Raw genomic sequence first — 16,647 nt, 5'->3', positions numbered from 1 at the left:
ATTCATTTCACATTTGTTGGGTCAGAAGAGGCAAACATTAAAAACTTCCAGGGAGAAGTTTTTAAATGAAATTTAGACTAAATGAAATTGCATCATGCATATTGTTTTCTAAATGAATTGCCATTGATATTGATGTTATTTAGTAAATTGTCTGGATCGCTTCATTCCAAATGTTTTTCATTTTATTCCCAAATGTTAGTCCCAAGAAAAAGGAATTTCTATGGGTTATCAAGTTCATTAACCACATATACTTTTAAATTAGAGTAAAGAGGAACTTTGCTCCTGTGCTGAGGAGACCACTATCGTATACACCTATCCTACCTCAAAGGATTGTTGGGGGAGAAAATGGAATGATAAGGATGGAAGTTTTTGAAAGTTTTTAAATAACTATAAATTAAAAATTGTGTGGGTGTTAATCATCACACAAGTCTAGCACCTCTAGGTGCAAATCATTGCGCCTGGGAAGGAGGTGTAAAGTGACTGCCCGCCCGGTGACTGGTGGAGGTTGGTGACTGTCCCCAGAAGGCTCTGGGGTAGAGTGCGACTGTCCTGTAAAAGTCCTCAATGCAGACAAGTATGTAGCTCCGTGCACCGAACTAAGAGCTAACCTGGGCAAAAGACAGAGAACTACAAAGTGGCTATAATAGAAGGGCCAAGGAAGCCCTTCTGCGGGAAGCAATCCCATTCCTGGGAGGCTGAAACAAGAGGATTGCAGGTTCAAGGCCAACATCAGCAACTGAGTAAGACCCTCAGAACTTAGCAAGACTTCAAAATAAAAAAGGCTCGGGAGTGTGGCTCAGAGGGAGAAAGCACAGACATCAGGTAGACATTTGGGAGCATGGGGAGAGGGCTGCAGAGTGCTGGCGGTGATGGGTAACAGGGGGAGAGAAAGGTGGGCAGAAAAGAGAAGCGCTTCCTATGGCTTGAGTGTGAAAGAGAGCTCAGAGAAAGACAAAGATGGGGCAGGGGAGAGAAACGGTATAGAGTTCATGACAAAGTTACAAACTACATTAGAGCTTTGTTTCTCCTGCTGGCTAAAGGAAGCTGGAAGCCAGGAAAGGTTTCAAGCAGAGCAATAGCGTGGATGGATTTAGAGTCTGAAAACGTCTTTTTTATTTCATGGTGGTAAACAGATTGGCAGGGAGCAAAGTCAGAAGCCAGGGAACACACCATTAAATTGCTCTGGTGACTGAGGTAAGAGAGGAGAGTGGGCCGGGCTGGTGTGGTAGCAATGGACCAGAGAAGAGTGGAGGAAACTGACGGGGACTTATGGGTTGAAATCAGCAGGACTTGGTAAAAATTCTGGGTAAAAATAGCATGTCTTTTGCCCATGTTAGCTCTTAGTTCTGCTCACTGAGCTACATACTTGTCTGCAGTGAGGACTTTTACATGATAGTCAGACTCTACCCCAGAGCCTTCTGGCGACAGAGGGAATCGAAGGGTTGGGCAACTGAAGGAGTAGCCATTCTACTCCATGAGATGGGATACAGGTCAAAATGGCAGACATGTAGGGTGAAGAGGGTGAGTCTATCCAGAGGCAAAAGGAGCTTTACCTTCTTGAGAAACTTCCAAGTGGCAACATCCAATAGACAGCTGATCTTTCTTGAAATTTTTCTCTACTTCGGGACTGGAATTTGGAAGGCTCTTTGCAAATCTTGTTATTATACTAATCTAATAAGAGGGGATAGAGATAAGAATGGTATTTCGTTATTTCTTTGGAAGTATGACAATGCCAAGCTCAAAGAACATGAAATGCAACTCAGCCGGGACAAACATGGGAAAGCGCCTCCGTGTCTGGCCAGAGAAGGGATTAGCCACATACGTCCTTTGAGATCCTTCACTTTGCATAGAAAGTCAAGGCTGTCATCGAGGGATGGAATAATATCCCTCATCAGGTCTACTTACTCCCTGACTTGGCCCAAGTAAGGATAGGGATTAAACTTGGGGATAAAGTGTTAGAGACAAATATGGGCCTTCACAATTACCCAATTTATTTTATAGAGGAAGAAATGAGAGCCCAGAGAGTCCAACGATTTGCCCATTTATAGGTCACACAGCTGAGCAATAGGATGTGTAAGACAGATGTCTTGACTTAGCTTACCCTGCCCTTCAAGATCTACATGAGATCAGTGTGAATCCTAATCCCATAGCCTATGCAAACCCAAAGCCACAGCTCCCACGACTTCTGCAATCCCTATGGGGCTTAGCTTTCTCCCAGTCACCTCCGGTTCTCACTTCCAACATTGGCTCTATTTCTCATGCTCCACTCTTTCTTTCTTGTGGCTATTCTTTTATCTCGCCCTGTGGCCCTGAGCCAAACATGGGGACAGCCCCCCTTCTTCTTGTCTTGCAGGCCTCTACCCCCATCAAATGATACCCTTCTAGTTGGGTGTGGTGGCATATGCCTGTAATCTCAGTACTAGGGAAGCTGAGTCAAGAAGATTGCAGATTCAAGGCCAGCCTCAGAAACTTAGATCCTCAGCAACCCAGTAAGACCCTGCTTCAAAATAAAAAATAAAATAGGGTAGGAGTGTGGCTCAGAGATAGAATGTCCCTGGGTTCCATCCGTGTGTGTGTGTGTGTGTGTGTGTGTGTGTGTGTGTTTCATAATCAGCAACTCTATGTTGCAAAGGCTTACTAACAATTTCAAAGTAAATGAAAGAACAAGATATATTATCATATATTCTCACTACATATATATGTATATATATATGTGTATATATATATATACACACACACACACACACACACACACACACACATATATTATTTCTTTTTTTTTTTTTGGTGGTGGTACTGGGGTTCCTGGAAGCCCTTCTACCTCCGGGCTACACTCCCAGACCTATTTTTACATTTTTATTTGGAAACAGGGTCCCCTAAGCCAGCGCGCACGGCTGGCTTCGAACCTGTGCTATCCTCCTGTCTCTGCCTCCCAAGCACAGGGATTACAAGCGTGCGCCACCATGCCAGGCTTATATTGAGTATTTCACTTCTTAAAAAAAAAAAAAAGTTCCTCTGCCCTTTTTAGTCAACATAGGCACCAAACTGCTACACTCTAAATCACGGTTTTGTAGGCTTCTGACAGAGGATTCCCCCTCCCTTTTCCTCTTTCCCTTAATTCTTGATTCCTTGTCTTTCACTCCTGTTTCTGATGAGATATTGCTTCCAGTGAAAACCGGGGAAACAACTATCATTTTTCTTCCTTCCCTATATAAGTGTGGTCCCATGCTCTTTGCACTAACCGGGAACCCTGGCTCATATGACCGTGATGATGTTCCTCCTGAATCCCCCAGGTCCTGTTCTCTGCCTGTCCCACCTCACACTTTCTGGGTCTTATGCCAGCATGTAACTTGGCACCATGTGCATGTTCAAGTGAGGGCTACGTATGAAGTAGACTCAATATGTTCCCATATGTACCCATATGTACTCATTTGGACTCTTATCTGGTAATTGCTTTCAGCCCAACGGACTCAGAACAACTTTTTCCACTCTTTCATCTCAGCCCTGATTTATTCAGCATCACTGAGCAATTTATTCACTTTTAATTAGACCCAACTTAATTATCTCGTCTACAAACCAAAAGAATCTATCAAACAACTTTTAAGTGAAATCACACTTCTGCCTGGAGGGATATTAAAAAGCGAAATTATGCATCTCATTCTACCTGTCTCTTATAAAGAAAAGATTGTCTGTATTGTCTTTTTATTTCCCAAGATCCTTTGCCTTTTCTTGGGAAGACACCTGGGAAATCGAGCTTGAAAAGGAAGAAAATGGGAAAGGAAGTTCCAGTTTTCAGTGGAGTGGGTGCGAGAGGCCGTGCTGCTCTGGGTTTTCATTGTGCCAGCTCCTACTTTAGCAGGACGCTGTAGCTAATCAACACTGCAAGCCTCCCCTTCCATCTCCAGAGCTTCAGGTGTCTGGGGTGTGGTGAGGTATTTAACTTCCCATCAACCTGTCCTTCTGGATAACCAGCACCCTGAATCACCAAATGGCTACTTCTACCTCTCTAGGAAGCTTGACTTCTCAGTCATCCTTGTTTTTTTTCTATCTTTGACAACATCTAGTCCTTGCTGTCTGCCATTCATTAGTTCCCCGCTATTATTCTAGCCAGTTACTTTTTCTCACATATATGATAATACACACACTTACCTGTATGTCTGTATTTCATCTCCATTTTATTAAGGCAGGAATTCTGATTTACTGTTCTTCCTCTCCACACGTCACCACCAACCCTGCTTTTAGTTTTAGGCTCCCTCTACTGCCAAGTGTTTCCAAACTTTCTGCAGAAGCCCAAAGATGTATTTTGTTTTCGCAGGATTCACACCTCTACCTGAGAGTAGCTATAACTTTAGGATGCATGGATTGGAGAAAATATGTAACAGCAAATCGATCATGAAATCGGTAATATATTAGACGTTTATATTATATATTATAATGCGATTTGCTACAGTTGAAAATAATGGCCCTAGCTGGGTGTGGTGGCGCATGCTTGTAATCTCAGCATTTGGGAAATGGAGACTAGAATATTGTGGTTCGTGGAAAGCCTCAGCTACTTAGGCCCTTCGCAACTCAGTGGGACCCTGTTTCAAAAAATAAAAAGACTGAGACAGGAGGATATCACAGGTTCGAAGCCAGCCTCAGCTACTTAATGAGGCTCTCAGCAATTTAGTGAAACCCTGTTTCCAAATAAAGTATAAAAATAGATCTGGGAGTATAGCCCAGAAGTAGAAAAGCCCCTGAGTTTCACCCCCAGTACCACAAAAAAAAGACTAAAAAATAGGGCTGGGGGTGTAGCTTGGAGGTACAATGCCTCTGGTTCCATCCCCAGTACTAAAAATAGTGGCTCCCATATATGTAAAGCCTATTATCTGTTTCCTTGTAGACCGTGCCAGGAGCACATGCTAGGCTTCTTATGTCTTGCTATGAGTAGCCTACATCAAAGCAGTGTGTTTGTGTGCTGCACCCTTGGCTTCAAATTTGGAATGGGGCACTCAAATAGAAATTTTCCAGAACAGACCTAAGGATAGTTCTGAAATATATCCTATCACCAGGTTGCCACCGAATTAATCGTATGCCAAACTCTTTGAAGAAGCGTCCTTTAATCTGGGACCTGACAGATAGTTAATGCTCTCCTAAGATCTTGTGTGCTTCCCACACAGCCCAGCCTCCCTTGCAATTTGGTGAAACTATAATGCACCAATAAAAGTATAAAAATAAAGAGGCCATGAGACTGGTTGTGGTCATTTGACTATGAACAGAGTGGTGTAATTCATTTCTGGGTCTCTAATATGACTGTACCTAAAGCCACATGTTTAGATCATGAGGTAGAGGGAGCCTGGATCCCTGGGTCACTGGATGGAAAATAATGCAGCTGGAGTTACAAATTCTCCATGGGTTGCTTTTACCCACTGATATTTGGGGCTTTGTTTCATAGGATGGCTTAGCCCACTTTAACTAGGCAAAGAATAAAGAAAGAACTTTCAAAGATGAAAAACTGCCAAGTGCCATTCACCCTGTCACACAGAAGGAGGGAGGGGGAAAGGAGTAGGAAAGGCTTAAGAATCTGGTGAATATTGAGAAGAAAAGAGGTAGACAAAGGCTCCTAGGCCATGTGGCATAACAGGCTGCAGCAGTAATCTTGGGTCTTATAGAAAATGAATCATAGTCATTATAAACTTTGATAAAATAACTGACATGGTCTGGTTTCCTTAGAAAACTCACTCTGGATGCAACATGAAGATCGGTTGGGAGTCAGCAAGTGAGGATGCAGGAACCAGTCAGAGTTCTGTTACAGTCAGAGGTCCAGGCAGCAGGTAGCGGGGCCTATATTTTGACTGGAAGCCTAAGAAATATTGAGATGCAGATGGGTTTGAAAAATATTTAGAAGAAAAAAGTGGACAGAGCTTAAAGCTAGATTGGCCTTAATTAGTGGAGGAGTCAAAGATAACTCTTAAATCCTTCAGGTCAGCAGAGATTCTAATGGTAAAATGAGGATGCCTAGAACCCGAATGAATTTTGGAGACTCTTAGGAGTTTTATAAATGTTTATATTGAGATAGCTAGAAAATAATTAGAGATGGCAGGACACTGTGATCTAAAGTTCAAGAGAAAAGTATATCAAATAGGAGATCATCCTACCCTAAACTGCAATCGATTTGGGAGGTGGTGAAGTTAATGGCGAAATAGAAATATCTTTTTGTCTGTTTTGAAATTAGTTAGCTGTGCACAATGACACACAACTATAATCCCAGTTCTTGAGAGGCCAAGACAGGGGGATTAGATTCAAGACCAGACTCAACTACTTAACAAGACTCTCGGCAACCCAGCAAGACCCTGGTTCAAAACAAATTTAAAAGAAATGGGGGTATATGAAGTTAGAATGCCTCTGGTTCCATCCTCAGTACTTTAAGAAATATATTTTCTCTTGAAAATCTATAAATAACTTAGGAGTTAGAAGAAAACCAATCAGGGTAAAAAGCATTAACTGAAACACTAGCAACAGAGATAATCATGGCCTGCTGATGATGTTTGAGCTATGGAAAGGTCTCCCTTTCCACCATTCCTTTCCCACAGAGCCCTGTTCCATAAGATCTCATTAGTCGAGTATTTTAATTATCTTCTACAGAAATGCGGCCTCTGATTAATTTTATTTTGAAATTAGCAATTGCCCTTTCTTCTTTATTCTCCCCTCCCCTTTCCTACTGGGTCTCAAGCTCAACAAACAAAGACAATATTCCCAACCCGCCCTGCACACATTCCTATTCAGTATTCTTCCTCTCCAGAGGCAGTGAGCACCTAGCCTCCTAACAATGGCAAACATTGTGTAGTTTGTGAATGAGGCACAACCACAGCTCTTGCTCTTCCCATTAGAAGATACATAGAGCTTCTGGTTGTGTATAAGCTGCCACGTGTAGACTCCTGGTAGCTGGACACAGTGCAGAGAGGCTGATGAAGCTCAGCCTTCCCGGGGCTTCACACCCATCCAGACCCCACGGTAGGTTCAGGTTTCCCCTGTGACCATTCCTTTACCATGAAGGCCTTGCTCAACTTTCCTGGCTAAGTCTTAGAAACAGAAAACTTACTGGGATCTTTCAAATGATGATTGCATCTTTTTGTCATATCTAAAACTTTTTACAACTAAAAGTATTTTCATGTATCTAAAGCACCATCAGTCTAATAATACTTTAACATGTAAAAAAATATATAAGTAGAATTATCACACCAATTGTATAGCATAATCTAGTTTCAAAATAGGAAATTGTGAAAAAAGGAATACCTTGGATTTCAATAAATTCAGCTTTTCCTGAAAGGGAGTTATAAGAAATGATAGGTTCTAGAGAGAAATCGCTTTGGTCCCCTTACTTTTATCTTTTTGCCTGTATGAAAGGTAGAGACTACCTAAAAGTGATGGCCATTTCCTCAAGCAAATCCATTCAAACTACATGGGAACACAAAATGACTAAAAAATTGACAACAATGTTTTGTCTTTAATTCCAAATCCTTCCTTCACTTACTATAATAAAGGCTTGGGTAATAGAAGCTAGATCATTGGTGTTTAAACTTATTTTAGGGGTAAGTAAAATCATTGTTACCATTGTTTTGACCCTTCTGTGGCAGGAAAACCTTCCAGAACACATTAGCAGAACACATTTTCTTCTATTAGTAAATAAGCTTGAAAGAATAAAAATGGCTGATGCTTTGTGGGTGGTAATGTCTGAGAACCTGGTTTCCGTGGAAACAGCGATATAGAATGTGTAGGGCAATGTTAAAATAACAACATCTTTTATCTTAATAAAAGTGGTTACTGTTAGTGCTTATTTAAAAAATAAATGTCAACTCCTTAATTTCAGATATCAATGCTTTTAGCCCAAAGCAAAAGTCAATATTTAAGCTTTTAAGAAATGAATTGACTTAAAATATATTGTATTAGATTAAAAACATGACATTTGGGTGAGGTACAGATTAGAAAAGTGATTAAAGAATTATTATAATTTAGGGAAGACTGAGATAATTGATTGATTTGAGGATATGCCAATTCCAAATCATTTCTTTTTTGGTGGTTATTGTTTAACTAGGTGTCCAGTATAAAATTGATTTTGTGAGATTTACATATTTTGTCCTGAAGGTAGAGTGGCTTAAAATTTCCTGTGGTTAATTGGAGCCCAAGCTTTCTTGGATTTTAATTAATTCTGATGTCAAGATAGTATACAATATTTATCAATGTAAATTTCCAACAAGGTCTCGAGAGTGTTATCAAGTCATTTATATATTTCCATCAAACACAGAGAGAGATGAGGGAAATTAAACCACATTAAACCACAGAAACTCTTGGAGAAAGGTGCTATCCAAGAATTGATGGCCAAAATATCCACCCATCACACAAACAAGATGAGGAAATCTCCTTCCAGTGCTAATATAATACAAGATTTCCTAGACCAGACAGCATCTAATAAACCCAATGCAAAGAGACACACACACAAAAAAAAAAAAAACAAGAAAAACGTAAGCATAGATTACATTTGACTTTTGTAGTTTTTTCCCCATGGTCCTAACCAACCAATACAATTTCTAGAGAATTGTTTTATTAGATAAAATAATTGTCTAACATATTCTTGTCCAGTTTTCGTGTGTGTGTGTGTGTGTGTGTGTGTGTGTCTAGGACTGAACCTGTCTCCATCAACATTCTCACTGATATCATCTAAAACAACCTACCACATAACTTAGAAGAAGAAAGCTTTGTTTGCTCATGGTTGTTGGAGATTTGGGGGTTCAGTCCAAGTCAGGCTGGGTCTGAAGAGCTCAGCACATGGCAGTGGGAAGCAGAGTAAGGGAGACAGCAAGAGCTCTGTTCTCACATAAGGTAGGCAGAAAACCAGAGAGCTAGAAAGCAAGGGGATTCAAAGACAAAAGCAGAGTTCCTAATGCCACAGCCCCAGGGACCCCCTTCTCTAGCCATACCCCATCTGCCTGTGTTACCACCCAGTAAATCTATTACAATAGATGTATCCACTAATAAGATTATAACCCTTGTGATTTATTATGTTATCTCTGAACATTAAGTCATGAATTCTTCAGGGGACATTCTATAGCTAACCATAATAGAACTCAAGGAAGCTCTACCTCTGAGCTATCTGTCCATCCCTTTTTATTATTTATTTTGAAATAGTATCACTAAGTTACCATGAGTTGGTCTTGAACCTGTGATCCTCCTGTCTCAGCTTCCCAAGTTCTGGGATTATAGGTATATGCCACCATGCTTAGCTTTTCTTTCCATTCTTGAAGTCATCAACATATTGGCTCCAGCCAGGAGCAGCTTTTAAATATGTCTGTTCCTTCTTAGGATACTCATACTTCTTAGTATGCTCATAATTATGTATATAACAAACACACACACACACACACACACACACACACACACACACACGCACATTGGTCCATCCAGCTACCTCTTACTCATTCCTTGATCTCAGCTCAAACCCCACATTTTCAAGAACAAGGTCACATGACTCTAACATGTGGCTTCACTGCACTCTGTTCTCCATTGTGACATTTATCCTAGTTGCAGAATATATATTTATATATAAGTTTGTGTTTAAAATACCTCAGCCATACTCAAGTCTGCTCAAGAAGAGAAGAGTGATTATGTAAGTTTTATGCATCTCATACAACACACAGATTTAACATGTACTTGTTGATTCAACAAGTGGCTTCTTAATTGACCCCCTAGCCATTAAAACATGGACTTTTCTAACTATGGGGTTACTTGGGTTCCACTAAAGTGCAAAAGAAAGGAATTAGAGTCGACTGGAAACATAGACCACCCAAGACAGAACATTTTGAAATGAGGAACAGGATTCTCAGAAGAAAACTGTAATTAATCTGGTACGTTATTCTAATGGGCCACCTTATAAAATGTCCCCCTTTCATCTAGAGTACTTCAGCCAAGATGAAAGTAATTCGGGTACTTACAAGAAATACTACTTGAAGCCAGAAGTCATTTCAGAAAAGCAGGAGGAGACAAATAGTACAATGCATCTTCGGCAATCATTTTAGGCTTTTTTTTTTTTTGGGGGGGGGGGTTATAGTTGTTGTTTTTTTTTTTCCTAGTGCTGGGGAACTCCCTCAGATTTCTGAAAGCAATAACAAACCACACCTCAAATAAAAGAATTACACAATCCTCCTTTGTTTCCTGTTCTACTGGTGGGAAGAAGCACTTTATTTAGGTGAAAGGGGGGTCAGAGAGCTGCCACCCTGCCCCTAGTCTCACTTTTCTGCCTTACACTGTTGAGAGCTCACCCTTGTTCTCAGCATGAAAGCTTTAGTGGGTCCTGGGCCCTGGACCGACTCTGGAGCCTCCACCTTTGCTATTTTATACCCTTTAGTTCCATGTGCTGCACAGGACAGGCCTGTGAATTTCTTTTTGTTTCTACAACTAGTTCATCTACCTGAAAAGCCTTCCCCACCTCGCTACCTAGGTAACTCTTGTGAGTTCTACAAGAAACTGTTTAAATAAATGTTTCTTTTTCCAGGAAGCTTCCCCTGATTCTGCCAGTGTGTGTGTGTGTGTGTGTGTGTGTGTGTGTGTGTGTGTGTGTGCATGTTCACATTTATATATACAAAACATACACTTTTCCTTGAACCTTGAGACAACTTTCCCTTTACCTCTAAATACCTTAGGATAGAGTTCCTAGGAATAAATTACTTTTTAACCACCCTATACTTGCTGATCTCAGAAAATCTGAGATATTAAAATACTGTGACCTAATCTTCACTTCATATTCAAATTTTTCCAATTGTCTAATAAAGTTCTCTATATTTTACCTATTTTATCTCTCCTTAGTCCAGAATGGAATCCATAATCACATATTATGTTTGGTGGTTTTATCTTTCTAAGCTTTTCTCAATCATAAATAGTTCTTCTGCCTTTCTTTGACCTTCGACACTGGAGAAGCGCAGGCCAGTGATTTTGTAGAATAACCTCTAATTTGAAGCTTTTTAATGCGCCAGCCACAGAAATGATGTTATACTCTTCTCTGGACATCATATCAAGAGGCACAAAATGTCAACCTGTCCAGATATTGGTGATACTGGCTTTGCTCTCTTGAGTTAGAAGGTGTCTTCCAGAGTTCTCCACCACAGGGAGATTCTTATCACTGGACTAATTATGGAAATTATGGAAATATGCAATTTGGCACTATGTTATTATCTACTAATTCGGCATCCATTTTACAACTTGTTTTGTTTTCATGGACATTTACTTTACATAGTTAAAAAGGACAATAAGAAATATAATTATGATAAATGGAATTTAAGCTACCCACCTAAAATTCCTGCATCTCGCATATCAATCCAATCTCTTCATTCAAAAAGGGCTTCCCACCTAAAAATGAGAGAAGTCTGATATATTTGGCATTAGCCAAAGCACAATTTCTCATTTGCATTTTTTACTCAATTTGGAGATTATCTTTGGATTTCCTTTTCCTTTGCAATAAAAAAGCATCCATGAAAGAGGTATTTTTTTTTGGGGGGGGGGTACTGGGTTTCCTGGAAACCCTTCTACCTCTGGGCTACACTCCCAGACCTATTTTTATACTGTTTTTATTTGGAAACAGGGTCTCTTAAGCCAGCGCAGCTAGCTTCAGACCTGCGCGATCCTCCTGTCTCTGCCTCCCAAGCACGGGGATTACAAGCGTGCGCCACCATGCCCAGCTGAAAGGGGCATTTTTTTTAATAATGATGAGAATAAGATGTCTGCTATTACTTATGACTTGCCAAATGTCATAATATTGCTTTTGGTTGCATTATGGTGGGCATTTGTCATCGTATTTACTTTTCCATTCTTGCTAAAAGGGTTTACTTAGGCTCTGACGAGCCTTCTGCAGCCTTGGGGTCTATGAATTGAAAATCATGTGGATTGATTAAAGCTGTGAGGAGAATTACGATGAAGGTCAGAGCACCACCAAGAAGATAAAATATTACCATTCAAACTAGAAATATAACCTTTTTTTCCCAAGTGATGATATTTACAATGGCAGGCTGGGTGCTCATTGTAAGATTAATAATACCTGACATTTACTCATTCACCTATTCAAAGGAATATCATACTATGAGCCATAGTGAAACTCACCATGACATACAACTCGTAACTTTGCAAAATATACATTCCCTAATATATGTCTGAGTCTTTAAGCAAAATTTGGCCCAAATTACTTATAGATTCCATTGAAAGAGCTCAGCAAGATGGACATTCTTCATACAGCAGTCTCTTCCTCCATCTACAGAGAATGTCTGCCTGGCCAGGTGCCCAGATTCCAGAGCTGCCAGATGCAGCCAGGAGCAGGGGCAGGGTCACCATGCACATCCTCGCTGGCCAGGCCTGGAAAGGCTGGCCGATGGTCACAGTGCCAACAGTGGTCAGTGAAGCTCACCTGGAGCCCAGGTGTCCTGGGAAAGAAGCTGCCTGTGTTCTACTTTTTCTCCCTTTAGACTTACCTACTTTCTTTCTTTCTTTCCTTCTTTCTTTCTTTCTTTCTTTCCTTCCTTCCTTCTTTCTTTCTTTCTTTCTTTCTTTCTTTTTTTTTTTTGTGGTACTGGGGATGGAATCTACCTCCAAGCTACACCCCTAGCCCCATTTTTATTCTTTATTTTGAAACAGAATCTCACTAAGTTACAAAAGGCCTCACTAAGTAGCTGAAACTGTCCGCAAACCATGATCCTTCTGTCTCAGCCTCCCAAATGCTGGGATTATAAATGTGCACCACCATGCTTGTCTCCGTCCCTTAGACTTTCTGGCTCTTTCTGAAATGTCCGATCTCAGAAATCCTGAAGGAAAAAAATACCTTTCCTTTTCTTTAAAAATATGACAACATAAACCAGGTGTGGTGACAGAGGCTTATAATCCCAGTATTTGGGAGGCTGCGACAGGAGGATTACAGATACAAGATGGCTTCAGCAAGTAGTGAGGCTCTCATCAATCTAGCAAGACCCTTATTTCAAAATAAAAATCAGAATAGGGCTGGAGATGTAGATAGAAAGTGGAGTGCCTCTGGATTCAATCCCTAGTCACACACACACACACACACACACACACACACACACACACACACATACACACACACACACAATGTCAATATACCTTTAAGTCCTGTTCAATTTGTTCTCAAAAAATCGTGATCAAGTGACAAAACATATAATAAAATTAGTGTTCTCAGCATGGTGTCATGTGGTGGCATACACTTGTAATCCCCAAATTTGGGAGACTGAGATTAGAGGATCGTAGGTTGAAGGCCAGCCTCAGCAACTTAGTAAGAAACTCTCAACTGAGACCCTGTTTCAAAACATAAAAATTACCGGGCATGGTGGCGCACGCTTGTAATCCCCGCGCTTGGGAGGCAGAGACAGGAGGATCGCGCAGGTTCAAAGCCAGCCGTGCGTGCTGGTTTAGGAGACCCTGTTTCCAAATAAAAATGTAAAAATAGGTCTGGGAGTGTAGGCTGGAGGTAGAAGGGCTTCCAGGAACCCCAGTACCACCAAAAAAAAAAAAAAAACCATAAAAATTTAAAAAAGGGCTGGGGGGTCTAGCTTGGAGGTAAAAAGATCTGGTTCGAATCTCTAGTGTCACCAAAAAGAATTATATATACATATATATTTCTTTATTGTTTCCTTTTTCCAATAAAGAAAGTAAGGTCAATCCAGGTGATGGGAGATGACTCAGCAGTGCAATTAAAGCAGATTGGAAGTCTGGGCTCCAGAGTCCCCGCCAACTCAGTCAAGCTTCTGCTTTGCCCTGATTGTCTCATCCCTCTCCACTGCCCTCAAGACACTGACTGCAGCATTAGTTTATATTCTTTGTATGACTATTTGCTTATTGCCTCTTACCCTAGAACATATGGGTTATGGGGATCAAACTTGCAGCCGTGGACTTCAACATCTACCATGCATGGACAAGCAAATAGGCTGCCACACATCTGTTTCTCCTGACCATAGTGTATCTGTTTCAGCCATCAGTCTGAGGCTAGAAATGGCCCTCTCCGTGGATTCGTGTTGGCACCGGTGGCAATGGCGAGTCCGAGGCAGCTTCCCCGAGTCACCATCAGAAACCAGCCCACTGCTCTCCTCAGAGAGGCAGAGCTATAACCTAACGCAGAGGCGGGTCGTGTTCCCCAACAATGGTATATGCCACCAGGACTGGGAGCGGGTCTCCGGACGATACCCCAGCAACAGAGTCAGCACCGCCAAATACACCCTCTTCACCTTCCTGCCCCGGAATCTCTTTGAGCAGTTCCACAGGTACACAGCCACTTATCCAAGCTATACCTGTTTTAATCAAATATTTGTCTTTTAGATCAGTGAGACCACCTTTCCTTTACTCTCCAAATGCATGTACCTTGAGATGTTTCTCTCAGCTGTGCAAGATGGCAAACATTATAATCTCAGTACCTGGAGGCTGAGACAGGAATTATAGGTTTGAGGGCAGCCTCAGCAATTTACCAGAACCCTCAGAAACAACTTAAGCAATACTATTTCAAAATTAAAAAAAAAAAAATAAAAAGGGCTAGAGGTATGGCACAGAGGTAGAATGCCCTTGGGTTCAATTCTCAGTGGAAATAAAAAGTTGTTCTCATTCATTCATTCAATGAAAATATATTAGTTCATATGTTGGGTGCTGGAGATACATGAGAAAGAGTAGACTGAACTTGTGAGTGTATTGTCTAGGGAGAGACAAAGACATTGCCTTTGTCTTGATATATAATTATGACTACAATAAATATTTTCAAGGAGAAACATTTGGTGTTATTAGAGTGAATAATAGATAAATTTGGCCTAGGTAAGGACATCAAAAAAGACTTCTTTGCAGAAGTTGGAATCGAAATAGAACCTGAAATAAGAGAATGTGTTAACTGAGTAAAAAGAAGTAGAAAGAGTCAGGCCAGGAGCCAGAACACTTTCTGCAGACAGACCCACACATGCAGAGGCTTTCTGGCAGAAGTGAGGTGTACTTGTAAAACGTGGGCACATATGCCACTCTTCTGAGACAGTGTATGAAAATTATTGCTAATTATCAATCAAAATATATCCATGCCTATTCTCCTTGTTATTATAAGCTGCCATTAATTGAACAAATACTATTCTCCAGACCGGCTATTGTATAACCTGACAAACATCATACCACATAACATTTATAAGAGCTCTTTAAAGTAGGTGGCACTCCACTCCTGGGTATCTTTCCAAAAAAGCTGAAATCAGAGGACTACAGTAATATATGCATACCTATGTTCATAGCAGCACAATTCACAATAGCCAAATTATAGAACCAACTTAGGTGTCCATCAACAGATGAACGGATTACAAAATTATGGGAAATACACACGATGGACTTCTACTCAGCAATAAAAGAACAAAATTATGTAATTTGCAAGAAAATGGAAGGACCTGGAAAACATTATGTTAGTTGCGATTATCCAGTCACAAAAAGTAAAGGGTCCTATGTTTTCTCTAATACTCGGAAGCTAGGGAGTAATTAGGATACCAGAGGGACTGCAGACGATGAAGGAAGAACTTCAGAGGAGCCAGGGAAGAGTTCTAAGGAAAGGAGAGGGAGAAGACTGAGGTTCATCAATTGAAACACTACCATCGACTCTGTGTACATACATGAAAATACCAATGCCAATCCCAATACTTTGTATTGGAAAGGGGAGAAATGGGGAGGCGGAGAGGGCACCAAGTGCTGTGTGCATGTATGACATTGTCAACATGATTTACATGATTATGTGAGACTATAATGCACCAATATAAGCACATTATTAAAAATAAACAAAGTAGGTGGTACTGTCCCCACTTTGCACAAGCGAAACCAATCTGGGGTAGTTTAATCCAGTAAGAAAAATGTCTAGACCCATTGGCCTCAGAGCCCCTATTATAATGTTTATCATTGAAAGATTGAAATATAATGTGGTTTTAGTTGGTAAGGAACAAGAGCAGGAAAAGGATAGGAAAGATAGCGTCTGTGTCTTGGTGGTTTCCACTCCACACCTTGTCGCCCCTTCCAGATGGGCTAACCTCTACTTCCTATTCCTGGTGGTGCTGAACTGGATACCCTCCATGGAAGTCTTCCACAGAGAAATCACCATGTGGCCACTGGCCATTGTCCTGTCTATCATCATGGTCAAGGACGGCATGGAGGACTTCGAGCGACACCGCTTCGACAGAAAGATAAACTGTTCCAAGGCTCGGATATATGAAAGGTAAGGACAATCTGTTCCTATCTTCTCCTTTGCCAAAAAGTTATACAGACTCATCAACATGTTCAAAGAATTGGTCTCTTTCTTTACATCATATTTTTGTAGCTTTATTTAATTCAGTGATTCTCAACTGGAGGTAATTTTGATACTCCCCCCAAGTGAGCATTTGACAGTATCTAGAGATATTTTGGGTTGTCGTACTGGTAGAAAGGGTACTTCTGGCATCCAGTGTATAGAAACCAGGGGTGCTGGTAAATACCCCACAGTACAAAGGACAGACATCCCCCGCAAACACAATGAGGAATTATTATCTAGTCACAAATGTTAATAATGAGCCAGGTATGGTGGCACATGTTTGTAATTCTAGGACATAGAAGACTGAGACAGGAGTCTCAGAGTTTTAAGTC

General features: G+C 40.8%; 1 protein-coding gene across 1 annotated transcript in view; it reads left to right on the top strand.

Annotated features, from left to right (window-relative positions):
- Positions 1 to 14,019: 14,019 nt before the first annotated feature.
- ATP10B (ATPase phospholipid transporting 10B (putative)) overlaps positions 14,020 to 16,647 on the top strand; it is a gene marked incomplete at both ends in the record, with an annotated part of 55,921 nt that continues 53,293 nt past the window's right edge. The window contains 2 exon segments of the mRNA XM_080698630.1: positions 14,020 to 14,288; positions 16,049 to 16,243. Coding sequence (XP_080554756.1) covers positions 14,020 to 14,288; positions 16,049 to 16,243 — 464 coding nt within the window.

The sequence above is a fragment of the Muscardinus avellanarius genome (genome assembly GCF_963383645.1).
Source record: "Muscardinus avellanarius genome assembly, chromosome: 7".
Taxonomy (NCBI): Eukaryota; Metazoa; Chordata; class Mammalia; order Rodentia; family Gliridae; genus Muscardinus; species Muscardinus avellanarius.
Note: the sequence above shows the minus strand (reverse complement) of the source record. Positions and strands in the feature narration are given on the sequence as shown.